We start from the raw sequence: 14,408 nt of genomic DNA, 5'->3' as shown, positions 1-14,408 counted from the left end.
GCACCCCCTTCTTCCCCCCAACTCAGTGCTAAGTAGTTCATGATCTTAAAAACATGTACATTCTCCAGGGAACCAATTAATTAAAGGAAAAGAGTAAATTAATCTTTACCTTAAAATTGAGTTTGCGACTTTGGAATTATGACATGAGATGTTCTCTCTGTGTAGCTCACAGCCAGTCATGCCCATGTCCACTAAACAGATTGTGACAACCTACCGTGTCCCAAGTGGATTTCCTCTGCTGAAATGAGATCTTCTAAAAGAGGCCTACCCTAACCACCCAGATAATACAGTACTCTCTCTCACTTTCTCTTCCCATATCTCGTAGTATTTTTCTTCAAGCTTCTCCCTGATTAATAGCAACTGTATTGTATATTTGTCTTTCTCCTTCTCCAGAATGTAAGCTCCATACATGTAGTATTTTTTCTGGAATCTCTGCCCTCCCCTTCCCCGCCAAGCACTAAAACAGTGCTTAGGACATAATATGCACTCAATAAATGACTGTTGGATGAACACGTCAATCAATGACAACATTTATACTCAAAGAATAATTATCATAGATGTCTATCTCCCTGCTGCCACTGGTCCAAGTCACTTATGTCACATGCCTAGACTCTAGCTGTCCCACAGCCTTTTGCTTCTATTCTTGCCCCAACCCACTTCTCCATAGACATCACAGCCAGAATGAGCTTTTAAAAATGTAAATTAAATGATATCACGCTCTTATTCTAACCTCAGATGGTGTCCCATCAAGGAATAAAATGCAAACTCTTTTTATAGCCTCAGGATCAAGTCCACCTGCACGATTTCATCTCAGACCATGATGGCTTTCTTTCCGCCCTCCTCACAGGCCAAGCTCTTTACCAAGGGCCTTCGTGACTGTTTGTTCTGCTGTGGAGGCTCTTTTCTCCCCTGCCCCAATCTTGTATGACTGGCTCCACCATTCAATTCTCATTTTCAGAGAATTATTTATATATTTGTCTAAAGGTTGATCGTCTGTCTACCCCCATTCTTCTACCCTCCCCACTCCACGGACACTAGAATGAAAATTTCGTCAGGTCTGAAACCTTGTCTGTTTGTTCACCACTAATTGCTAGCTGCTTAGAGTAGTTCCTGGTACTTAGTAAGAATTCAACAAATATTTGTTGAATGGATGACTGAATGAGCACATAAATAAATAGAATGATGAATATACAGAATGCTTTGGGAGCACTGTGGAAAGAGGGACAAACTCTGCTATCTTTCTATTTTTCTAAGTCACAGCATAGAAATGTAATTTTGAGTCTTTACTTTTCAAGAAATGAAACTATTTCTTTAAAGGTAATTTCCTCAAGGAGGCCTTTCCTGACATAACTAGTTCTCCTTCACTGTTTCTCATATTGCTCTGTACTTTTCTTTCATTTTCATCACACTCTGTAATTATATATAGATTTGTGGAATCATTTGTTTAACCTCAGTCTTCCAAGTAGACCATGAACAAAGAGAAAGCACTGTGTCTTTTTGCTCATTTCCAAGCTCCCACTCACCCATCGTCTCACTCAACAGCATGATGAGGCCTGCTCCCTGTCAGGCTGTGCTGAGTGCTACGAGGAAACACTACAAGGACAGGTGTCTGCTCTTCAACTATGACCGTTATGTAGAGGAACTTGGAATTCTGTATCTGATGTCCACATCAGGCCTCTGACTCCACCATTTATAACTGCTTGCCAAACACTTTCTGCTAGATTTCATGATGACACTTCCAACTTAATGTTCGAAATCAGTCAGGTCATTATTTCTTCTGACTGCCTTCTTTTTGGCCATGATACCACCATTCTCTCAGGCATTCAAGCTCAAAGACTTGCAGTTGTCTTTGGTTTCAACCTCTCCATTAACCACATGCATCCAATCACCAAGCAAGTCTCTCATTTTTTCACAAGCAGTAATCAATCATCTCCCGCTACCTCTACCACCTTCCCCAGTCTAGGCTCTTATCACTTCGTACCAAGGTTACTGCTTGCAATTGCTGCATAACTGATGTTTTATGGTCTCTCAACCATGTTAAGTCTTTCTCCGCACAAAAGATCTGACTATCTGACTTTCCTAGAATGGAATTGTATTAACAAGTCTTGTCTCTCAGAAGCCCTCATGAGCTGCCCTCTACTCAAAAATAAAGACCAGACTCTTCATTCTGACATTCAAGGTCATCTAAAACTGCCACCACCTACCATTTAGGCACATCAGCATCCACACTATGATGTACCCTCTGTTCCAGTCATCCTGAGGGACTCACTGATCCTGGAGTCAGGAGCACGAGCTCCCTCCAGGCAGGCCATCTAGACTCAATCCTTTCCCTGCTTTTTGCTCAACAGTAGGCTTTGGACATGCTGCTCCCACTGTCTGTGTTTCTTTTTCTCATTTTTAAATGAAATAACAACAGTACCTGCCTCGGGAGGTGAGGATGAAATAAATCATGTCTGTAAAGACACTGACATAATGTTGAGCCTTCAAGTGTTCACTAAATATCAGCCAGCATTATTGCTTCTCTGAGAGCTCATCTCCTTTCCTCACGCCATCCCTTCTGTCTGAAACCCCTCTCCCCTCACTGACCTTTGCCTGAAACCTAAACAGTTCTCAAAGGCATAGCTCAGATTCAACTTCCTCCATGTACATTGGCCAAAGCATATCAATTCCTTCCGTCTCTCTCATGTTTACCAATCTCACCATAGCTCGTTAGTTACCTTTTCAAGCTATCTTCTGTATTTCAATGAGATTGTAAGGTCGAGAGCTTTGTCATAAATAGCATGAGAGTCTCAGTGAATGGGTGAGTAATAAATGTCTGTTGTTTGTTATGCTGAGTTCAGCATGTCCTCATGAAAAATTATTTTTCTTTTTTTTGAGAATTTCACATGATATAACCAAAGAGATATCATTGCCCAGCAGTCATTTCTTTCACAAAACATCAATACAGGAATTTTGCTTAGTTAATTCAAGAAGGGGAAATGTCAAATAATTCTGATCCCTACTGGCCTGGCAATTCAATCAAAAAGGTAGAAAGAGGAAAGAGAAGCCTCAGCCAGAAAAAACAACTGTCAGAGCATTACTCCAGCATGACATAAAATTCATCTCCATGAGAAGTATAGACAGAAAATACAAAGAAGTTAAAAAATTGCCTACTAAGTGCTGGTCACAGTTCCCACAATAACAGGTATTTGATAGACGTTTGCTGAATTAACAATCAAATGAATGACTGATGGAAAAGATTCTTATAGGGAATTAAATATTTGGAATGATTCTCAATCTTTTAAAGGACTATAACTGAAGATTACCATTCTCTTACAAAAATTTCTTGTCTAGTCTTTGTCAGAGACAGAGAACAAGACTGGGTCAACCACAGATGTGACCTACCACAGCATTTTATGTACTAGTGCCTAGACTGCAACCGTGATATAAATTATATCAGATTATTCACGGGACAAAAGATACCTATTTTAAAATCCATATTTTAAAAATGTTAGCTCTCTTTTAAGACCTTAATTGTAACACCAATGTTCTAGTGTTGTTTCATATAATTGCTTACATACTAAGGAGTCTAAGTTTTATTTCTTCAAATTTAATTGAAACCCAAAGGACAGTCTCTCTGTATTATATAGAGATATAGAACATTAATGAGTAAATCATCTGATACTTACACTCCCTTTAGACTTTCTGGATCCTACAATAGGAGGCAGTGAAGAAGCTTTCTGACTGTGGAAACAAATGCAATTTAGAAATATGAGTGTTATATACAAAGAATATATAATGCAAGATAATTGTCATCCCAATTTGCCATTCTAACCTGGAAGTCAACTATTTGCTGACATTAGCATTTCATAAAAAATACCATGTTTTCCCAATTTCACAAAGACTGCCATAAAATATCCAAATTTCATTTCAAAAGATGTTTAATGCTTTCCTGTATACTATTTTAATTGATGCTTAAAATAAACTTTTAGTACCACCTTAAATTTTTTCATGATATTTTTATTCAATTTCCAATTTTTTATATGAATTTCAATTATTTCCAAAGCTCAATATGATTTTGTCAGATTGAGTTTAAAACAATAAATGTCTATTTTTTTTTTAATGTCTACAATGTCTACTTCTGATAGAAGCTCAGAATGGTAACACACTGGCATTTATATTCAGAGAGCTTCTAAACCAATCATTCTCATCAAAGAATAAAAATTTCTTTTCAGCTATAAAAATATTGTTTCACAGAGGTCTGTATTATTAGAAAATGATCTATCCCAGAACCCAACTGCACCTCTTTGAAAAATAAGAAGACACATAAAGGTAAATCTTACTAATTTGTCTGAGAAAGGCCACGATGAGTTAGTTTTCTCACCGCCATCAAGTACACACTGAAGTTCACAAAAGACTAATCCAGTGTTGCCTAGCAGAGACTGTGAAGGATTTGATTTCATGGATGGATAAGGATAGTTAGCAATAAGCCTACTGGTAAACAATCACAAAGTGCTGGAAAACCATGTGCTCTTGCATGCTTCAAACAGCACCCCTGAAATTTTATTTCATCTAATACTTATCTAGAAATCCTTGGTTAGCCTCTCCATCAGATTTGACAAATAGAGAATTAACAAAGAACAAACTAGTGACATTCTGCTCTATTTCTGCAAGTATCACCCACTCTAGCAGAGAAAACCACAAAAAGTCAATACTCAGTAGCAAAGTGGCCAGGGAATCTCTGGAAAATGCAGCAGAGGTGGATCCCAGGGCACCCTGAGCAAGCTTAGGGGAGGGTCCCTGCATGTGCCAGGGAGCAGTGCTTTTCAAGCATGCCTCTGCAGTCCATCTATGTGGCTGGAATAGGGCGTTTTTCACAAATACATGACACCGAATAGAGAAAAATGGTTCACAGTGCATTATGTGTAATTAAAATTGTAATCTTTAAAATTTTGCATGTATTAACTATAAACCCAGTCACTCTACTTATTGTGCACAAGTGACATTACATTGTTTTTATGTTTTACAGTTGTTATTAAAAGAGGTATAAAATATTATGTTTTTAAAAAACATTTTTAGATGTTTTTATGTATACCAGGTGAAAAATTATTTGGTCTAGGTAAACAGTTAAAGACATTATCAAAACCTCTAATAATGTGTGCTGTATAGCAGCTCATTGCCCTGTACCTTCTTCACTAGAGTAAATTTTTATATTTATTATAAATTCATAAGTGAATGTTAAATAAAAAAAAAACTATGTAGTCTTTCATAGTTTCTCCAAAATTACTGTGCAATAGCTTTATATTTATTATAAATTCATAAGTGAATGTTAAATTAAAAAAAACTATGTAGTCTTTCATAGTTTCTCTAAAATTACTGTGCAATAGCTCTCAATCTCCAATCATGGCAAAAAAAAAAAAAAAAGATCAATATATCTCATACATGCTTTCCATTCTAACTGATAAACGAGATTATTTAAAATATGCCAGTGGTCAGCAAAAGACCATGCTATTTTAAATGACAACTAAAATACGAGAAGTAAAGAAGGATAAAAACTTACCCATAAGACCTTCTCACTGTTGACTTGTCAAAAAGCAATTCACTGTAAGGTAATTTCTTAAACTTATCTCTGCCAACAGCCACATAAAACTGCCCATTCTCCAACTCTGCCCCACTCTCAACCAGTTTTCCTTCTAAAGTATAAAGTCTGCCAAAATATGAATGCCAACAATTAACATTTTAACAAGCATTAAAATAACTGATTAAAATTACAAAGTAAATAAAAACATTCTGTTCCTAATTTGGCTCATCTGTTACTATCCTAATTATTGAATTATAAATATCCCAAAGTCATTAGATTCAACTAAATGCCAATGTTACAATGCAGGCACAGTTGCTATCTGGCTGTACAGTGTTTCATCCCAATAAACCTGACAATCTAACATAAGCATCCCCTGTGGCTGCCACATTAAAATTTTAGAGGGAAAGATTTAACTTGTACAGAATACGGTGCTTTAAATAAAGTTCAGCTTCTGTAACATTGAATTGTTCTATTTCTATTTTGTGAGTACTTTTAGATTTTATTTTCTTAATTTATTTGTCAGTTAGATAAGCCTCTTACAGCATTCTGTGTAAGAGCAGCCCTCAGCCAAAATATTACATCCAAACACACAGAACTGGGTCAGAAAACAAGAAAGCAGAGAGCAGGAGGTGAAGGAAAGCATTGCCAATATTAATGAAGCATAGCAAACTGCATAGCATTCATGTGTGTGGTGTTTTTTTTGTTGAAGATGAGGCTTTCCCTCATCTTCCCAGCATCAAGGGATTTCACAAGAACCTCCCTTTACTGTAAAACTGCTGCTGCAAACTACAATTAATATGTTACTTATTAAAAGAATAGTGATAATTTTCTAGATGATTTAAAGTGTTCACAAAACTTTATTAAAGAAGGGAAAAAAAAAAAACAGATTCTCAGAAAACTACACCAGAAAGACAATGAATATTTTTGAAGGCTAGAAACAAGAATTACTAACTTGAAGGATTTCAAGATACTAATTAAAAATATTCTCAGTCTTATATAATAAAGGTTAGTGACATCTACAAAGGAAAAAGACATCCATTGATCTGTCTGCTTGTTTACTGATGCTATAAATGGCCATATCATATGGAGCCATGAAGTACAAAGAAAATGACCACTCAAATCCCTGGAATGTGCTTAGGTTGAGTTAGTGTAAAGATGCTAAAGTCTTTTCTTTTATAACAGTGTACTCTTAGCCCTACAAGTCTAAACAGTAAACACTTCACCCAGACAGAGTTCGGGTTTTCCTACCTTGACCTAAACCAGGGTTTCTGAACAGCGACACTGTTGACATTTTGGGCTTGACTGCTCTTTGTTGGGGAGGAAGGACGGCTGTCCTGTGAATTGCAGGACAACAGGATCCTTAGCCTCTGCCCATTTAGATGGTAGTCACAGCCATCCCGTCCTCAGTTGTGACTACCAGAAATGAATGACTGCAGACACTGCCAAGTGTCCCCAAGGGGCAAAACCACTCCGGTTGAGAAGCAATGGCCTAAACCCAGACATTCTTCTTCTTTCATGTTTCTTCAAAATAGGAAGATCTGAATCAGTAGTTAACTTTTATGGCTGGAAATTAAAAGGCAGCATAGCTGTCGATCTGGAAACAGCCAAGATTTTACTTGTTTCCTCTGCAAGTAAGTAAAGGGTACTGAATAAATTCTAGCCCATGATGTTAGCCTTTCTTTCTCTGACTCTTGTTGACCTGCTTTCTTCCTTTGCTACAAAACATAAAAAACATAAACAGGGAATTTAATCATTTTTTATGGGATGGTTTTGACATATAGATATCCTAAGGTACAGGGAGGATCCAAACATAAGACTGCAGTGCTTTGTTAAAGGAAAATGGAAAATGCCCCAAGTGAACAGCAACCAAAGCTCACTTATATCTGGCATCACATTAAGAATTAAGATACTCCACGTATTCAAGTGTTCAGGGGACATATAAATATTTTCATTTCTGTATTTGTACTTGTATAAATTTTATTTTCATGATGAATTTGTTCCTATCAATATATGTTTGAATAGGTGTGTCTGAGCATGCAATCATGTGTATATATCTTTGTGTGTTTTATATTATTTATTGAGTGGGTTTACATTTATGTATATGCCAGAAGACACAACTATATATCTTTAAAGTCAACATATAACTACTGAGATCTGCTGTCTCTCCTGACACCAAAATAAAATCCAGAAGGATCAAAAGTTTAAATGAAATTAAAAAGAACAAGATGAAAACATAGAAGAATATTTTTATAATCTTGGAGTGAGGAAGATCTAAGCCAGTCATAAAATTTAATGATCATAAGGCAAGACTGAAAATTCAACTGCATCAAAATTCAACATATTTATATGTAAAAAGACAGAGAATATCAAAAATACAAACTGGAAACATATCTAAAACTCATATGAGGAAGGGCAAACTTCTCTAATACATAAAGAGTGTCTATAAATCAATACGATAAACATACATAGGCTGTGACAGATAGTTCATTTATAATAGAAGATAAATATGTGGCATTTATTTAGAGAATAATTTAGTAACTAAGAGCACATGCTCTGGAGCCATACTGCAGACAAACGAGGCTTGAATTTCAGCCCTGCTAGCCACTCCCTGCATAATCTTGGGCAAGTAACTTTCCCCCTCTATGTCTCATGTTTCATGTCTATTATAAGAGAATAACACGACTTATATCTCATAGGGTTGCTGAGTTAGTTAAGTTAAAAATGTAAAACACTTGGAATAACACCTTGCACCTAAGAAATGCTCAACAGTCGTAGTTAAAAATATAAAAAGCAAGAAGCAAGGAAAAACTATTTTTATCCAACATAAATGAAAAGATAAGACATTTGTTAGTTTTATAGCATAAATGACGGTATTTAAAAAAAGCTCTCTCAAGCACTTTGGGTAAGAGTGCAAGTTAATACAAACTCTGGAAGGCATTCGGCAGTATCTATCAAAATTTAAAATGCACTAGACACAACAATTGCACTTCTAGACTTTAGCCTCCTGACAAACTCTACTTATATACAAAAACATGAACACATAATAGCAAAAGATTGGAGATGACCTAAATTTTCATCAAGAAAAAACTGTTAAATTAGGGCACAACCATAAAATGGAATATTTTGTAGTCATTAAAAATAATTGAATAGAGATATTTGTGCTAATAAGAAAAATCTCCAAGATTTGTTGTTATAGGAAAAAAGTAAGGTACATTTATATATTTATTTATTCATGTGTATGTGTGTTCCCGTTTGTGTTCTAAAGAAATAAAAGATGCATGTGCTTCCATATGCATGGAATATTCTGGAATAATGCAGAGGAATACTGGAGAGAGGGACTGAGGAGCCAGAGGTAGGAGAAATAGTTTTTATTTATATCTTCAGTCTTGTTTAAAATTTTTTTTTACCGTATGCGAAGTATTTACATTTATATATCTATGTAGTAAATTGCATTTATATATCTATGTAGTAAATATATATTCATATATATATATATACCTAATTATATTTAAAATTCAAATGGCTGTGAAAGTATATATACTAATATATGTAAATACACATGCATTGATCTATATACATATTTAACTGAAAGACATAATATGCAATCATTTAAGAATTTATGTTTTCATATGCCCATAAATAGACATATAGATATGAAAACATACATAAGATCTTGAAAGCAGGAGTGTATTCTACAAGTGGAGTATGTTAGAGAGACTGAGGTTAAGACAGAATTTAAGAACTACCAGAAAACTCTTGATTAGATTTCAAATATTTGTGTCTCGTATATACATATGAATTATATATATGAATTATTACGAATATACATATATTCTTAATATGGTCTGTACTTGTATATATTATTTATAACCTTCCTACCTATAAGAATATAAATAAGTCAGCCTCCATCAAGGGGTAATTTCATGGGCTTCACAATTTAAAAGTCATGATTTTAATCTTCACTTAAATTTCAGAACTCAATAAAAATGCTTTTGATTTCTCAAGTTTAGGCAACTCCATTTAATTAGACTCTCTAACCCACCTCTTTCTTAAGCCCTGATGTTTATTTTATGCTAGGCAAATAATGTGGACCACCAAAGAATTATAAATGTCTCTTGAAAAAAAGGACAGTTAATTAAGAGTCAAGAAGCTGGTTTGCTTAAAAAAAAAAGTCCTTCTCAACTAAAAAAATGTTGCTTATTAGCTTTAAACCAAAAGAATAAAAATTTGTTGATGGGCTACTATATGCCAATGACTATTTTAAACTCTTTATGTGGATTATCTTATTTCTTAAAACCCTGTAAAGCAAGTACTATTATATAGCCATTTTACAGACAAAGAAACTGAGATGTATAGAGCTTAACTGGTGAGCCAAAATTCATATTTAAACCAGCAGCTTTCAGAAAGTCCTGAGAATATCTTCAACAATTCTGAAACCTATCCAATCACTTACAAGATTACTTTGACATACCTGTGGACAGCCCCACTCCTCAGAGTTATTTTTTCCGTGACCATTTGTAGCACATGATCCCACTGATTCAAGGCTTTTCTAGGGATGAGGAGGCGCGAAGCTGGTTTTATGAGGTCTCCATTTGCAATCAAGCTGGACAGAAAGCAAAGCCAGTGAGCCACACCATTTGAAACAGTAATACCTTTAAAACTACAAAGCAGGCTCTAAAGCAAAAGAAAACCACCCGCCAACTTCAACTTGAGCTATAAAGGGCTTCAACTTACAAGATAGTGCAGGGTTCCTGAAGCGGCTTTCTAAATCGAGCTGACACATTGATCCTGCTGTGGATTACTGGTTTTACCTTTAAAAGCAAAGAAACACAAATCACTGAGATTATGTTGGTTTCTGTCTTTATTTTATTTTATATTTTCTATTGAGGAAAAACTACAGATTTCCAGGGAACTAGCTGAGACCTGTTGTGCCTGTGTTAAAATCTTGCTTTTTTTCCACTTATGTAAACACTCTGGGCTCATTCTCTATTAATATTGTGTGGCCTTAACAAAGCTCTCAAGAAAACTTTCTCTTAAGCCTTGCTCATGATCTGTGCCAACGCAGTAACTGTTGGACTGATATGAGAATTTCAAGGCAACTTTTTAAAATGATGCTTTCTGTAAAATAGAAATAAAATACTCCTATAAAATCTTGAACCCTGAAGTTCCACCTCCAGCCACACGTCCTATGTCTTGTCATCTCTCCTCACTTACCTTCATTTCACCTGCTTCCTGAATATAGGCCCCCAGTGGATGCTTGACCCGATCCTAACATCTTAAGACTGACTCCATAACTTTTTCTTGATTTTACTTCTTTCCCCTTCCATCGGCCCCCCTCCTCCCAGTGCCCTCAGCTCCTGAATTCCTTGCATCTGGGTGGTTTGGTCTTCTTTCCCCATCCTTTGCTTCCAGGGTCCGAGCTGCTGTTAGCGAGAACCTCATGGCCCCGCAGTATCCTCTCTTTGGCATCAGCCCAACCTCTTCCCCTCCCAAGTCAATTATTTCTTAGATTTCCTATAGTGAATAATCCAAATTCCTACTTCTCATCTTAAACCCTAAAATCCCACTCCAGGGACACACTCAGTCTCAGTAGATCACTTCCCTCCGAACTTAAAGAAATAAGGGCCGACAGGCATGAAGCCTTTTCACCTCCTTATCCTCCACAACCCACCTCATCCACATCTTCATCAACTTTTCAGCTTTTCTGCCTGTCTCAGAAAAGGATCTTTATCCCTTTAGAAAGCTAACTCCACATCTGGATTTTGTCCCCTGCTGCCTTTACTTGTTCTATTAATTCATTAGGACCCTCCACACCAATCTGGTATCTGGTATCTCCATTTTCTCCCTTGACCCTCTGGCCCTCTCAAGTACTAACCTGTCCCTGTTTCTCCTCCTCACCCTTCATATTCCCACTTCCTCCTGCCCCACACTCTCTTCAGTCTTCTGCTATCTTATTCCCACCTCTACCACTGAAAGATAATCTCCAACTCTTAAGCATGGCCTGTAAGAATCTCCATGACAAACCATTGCTTATTCAGTTTCCTCACCTTTTATCCATATTTCTTCTAAGCAGACCCCTAGATCACCATGCACTTGAGTCAAACTAGCCTCCTCCCCTTCATTTCCAAAACACACCCTGAATCCACCTCTATGCCTTTGTCATTTTGCCCCTCTGCCTACAATGCTCCCCCCATTTCTCCACTTGCTGAAATCCCACTTGCTAGGCCCAGCTTAGTTATCTCCAGTCTTTCTCTATTCATTCTCCATTAGCTTTCTATCTCAAACTGCTACTACTACTACAGCATTGATGATAGCACTTTTGTTTTTAGAGATTTTTTTTCCCCCTGGTTTGAAAAGAAAAGGTACAAGCAAAGGAAAGTGATTAATAAAAATAGCTAACATTTATTGCACTGTATTTAATGGCAAGCACTATGCTAAGTAATTTACACACATTAAATATCATTTAACCATCATAAGATGCTCCGAATTACTATTACTATAGCCCCATTTAATAAATGAAAAACTAGAGCTTAATTAATTAATTTGCCTAAAATCACATATAATAAGGGGCAGAGTTGTTAGTGAATTCATATCTATAAACCTCTAACTATTCGTTATGCACTTTACTAGGTATTTTAGAGATTGCATATTAACCCTAAATAATTTATGGCACTCTCTCATTTGTCAAATTATGCCATCTTTGAGAGGAACAAAGAATATGAATTTTTCTGACTCTCTAGTGACTAAAAAAAAAATCCTTGCAGTGCCTGCCAGTTGCACAATAAACGTTTGTTAATTTTTAACTTAAAATGTTCTAATTTAAAACACATGGATCAATGGAATAAAATAGAGAGCCCAGAAATAAACCCACACATATATGATCAATTAATTTATGACAAAAGAGACAAAAAAAAAAGTACAATGGGGAAAGGAAAGTCTTCTCCCTGTGTTGGGAAATTATGTTGGGAAAACTGAATAGCCACATGTAAAAGAATGACAGTGATCCCTACCTTACACCACACACACACACACACACACACACACACACACACACAAAACAATTCAAAATGGGTTAAAGACTTTAACATAAGACCTGAAAACAAAACTCTTAGAATAAAATATAGGGTATAAGTCCCTTGATCAGAGATAACAAGTGTTGGGTGAGAATGTGGAGAAAAGCAACCTGTTGTGCACTGTTGGTGGAAATGCAAATTGGTTCAGCCACTATAAAAAACAATATAGAGGTTCTTCAAACAAATTAAAAATAGAACTACCATATAATCCAGCAATTCCACTTCTGGGTATATATTTAAAGGAAATGAAAACAGAATCTCGAAGAGATATTTGTATTCCTATGTTCTTTGCAGCATTATTCTCAATAACCAAGACGAAAGCCACCTAAGTATCTACTGATGAATAAATGGACAAAGAAAATGTGGTATGTATACACACAGAGAGTGCAATATTATTCAGCCATAAGAAAGAAAGAAATCCTGCCATTTGTGACAACATAGATGGACCTTGGGGGTATTATGCTAAGTGAAATAAACCAGACGCAGAAAGAAATATACTCCATGCTATCACTTATGTATAGCACTTTAAAAAAAAAAAAGTAAACTCATAGAAATATAGGGTAAAAAAGTGGTTTCCAAGGGCAGGGGGTTGGGAAGGGGAAAAAGGAGAGAGGTTGGTAAAAGGGCATAAACATTCAGCTATAAGATAAATAAAGTTTAAGTATCTAATGCACAACATGGAGGAAGGAAAGATACTCTAATTTCAAGTAAAACATTTTTTAATTCAATCATAATAATTGTACATTTTAAACACAGAGATTCTTGGCCCTAAACTAATATTTACAGTGATATTGACTTCCTTAAAAAAACAATGTTTAACAGATAATACATACACTTAAACAAAATTCAAGTGGTAAATGGGAGTGTCTTGTGAAAAGGAAGTGTCCCTCCAGCCACCACATTGTGACCAGAGTTAACAATATTCCTTCAAAGACAGTCTATATATACAAATGCATATTATCTTATGTATGAATAATTTTTAAACACAAGTGATAACCAGTTATACTCCTTCTTCTGCACTTTGCTTTTTCCATTTAACAATTCATCACAGATACTATTCTGTATTGCTACTTAGAGTAAGGGTTGCTTCGTTCTTTATAATTGCTGTGTATATTCCACTCTATGAACATGCAATAGTATATTTAATGTAATGGTTTCCAAATTCTTCCAAATTTTGATTGTTTCCAAACCTTTCCTATTGCAAATAATGTCATGATGGGTTTCCTTATAAATACTTATTTGCATAGGTATGTAAGCATATCTTTAGAATAAATTATTAAAAGTAAGAATTTGCTGAAATAGTGGATAAGCAATTTTTTTTAATTTAATGAAATTTATTGCAAGTTTACTCCTGATCCATCTCATGAGTCCCTTGATTTATTTAATTCATATTCTAGCACAAGAAAATAGACTAATTTACAAAGAACACCATTATGAGGCCAGGTGTGGTTTACGACACCTTGAGATGACTTCGAATCCCTCTCCCATCGATTGCTTACTTGTAAGGCACACAAGCATGTTTAACTGCAAATGAATCTTACCTGTGTGAAGGACAGGTCTTTCTGAATCTGTGTCTGTGCTGACAGTGTCTTCCTCTTAAAATCTTCCCCATCTTTTAAATATGGCTCTACTGCTTCCCTGACCACTAGACTCAAAGCTTCTGTCACATCCCTGGATCTCTGCTGCCCTTCTCTGCCTTATATTCTCCATGACATTTAACATCATCTGACACATTGTACATATTATCTATATTTTTATTTTCTTGTCAATATTAA

General features: G+C 35.8%; 1 protein-coding gene across 3 annotated transcripts in view; it reads right to left on the bottom strand.

Annotated features, from left to right (window-relative positions):
- The window catches only part of DCDC2 (doublecortin domain containing 2), a 161,000-nt gene that overhangs the window by 102,429 nt on the left and 44,163 nt on the right, over window positions 1-14,408 (bottom strand). For all 3 annotated transcript variants that reach the window (XM_015595130.2, XM_006919428.3, XM_025051913.1), the window contains 4 exons: window positions 10,295-10,371; window positions 10,032-10,163; window positions 5,540-5,686; window positions 3,669-3,723 (listed from right to left, as the gene is read on the bottom strand). In XM_015595130.2, the coding sequence (XP_015450616.1) occupies window positions 3,669-3,723; window positions 5,540-5,686; window positions 10,032-10,163; window positions 10,295-10,371 (411 nt within the window). The remainder of the gene's footprint in view (window positions 1-3,668; window positions 3,724-5,539; window positions 5,687-10,031; window positions 10,164-10,294; window positions 10,372-14,408) is intronic.

Source organism: Pteropus alecto, unplaced genomic scaffold, assembly GCF_000325575.1.
Source record: "Pteropus alecto unplaced genomic scaffold, ASM32557v1 scaffold25, whole genome shotgun sequence".
Classification (NCBI taxonomy): domain Eukaryota; kingdom Metazoa; phylum Chordata; class Mammalia; order Chiroptera; family Pteropodidae; genus Pteropus; species Pteropus alecto.
Note: the sequence above shows the minus strand (reverse complement) of the source record. Positions and strands in the feature narration are given on the sequence as shown.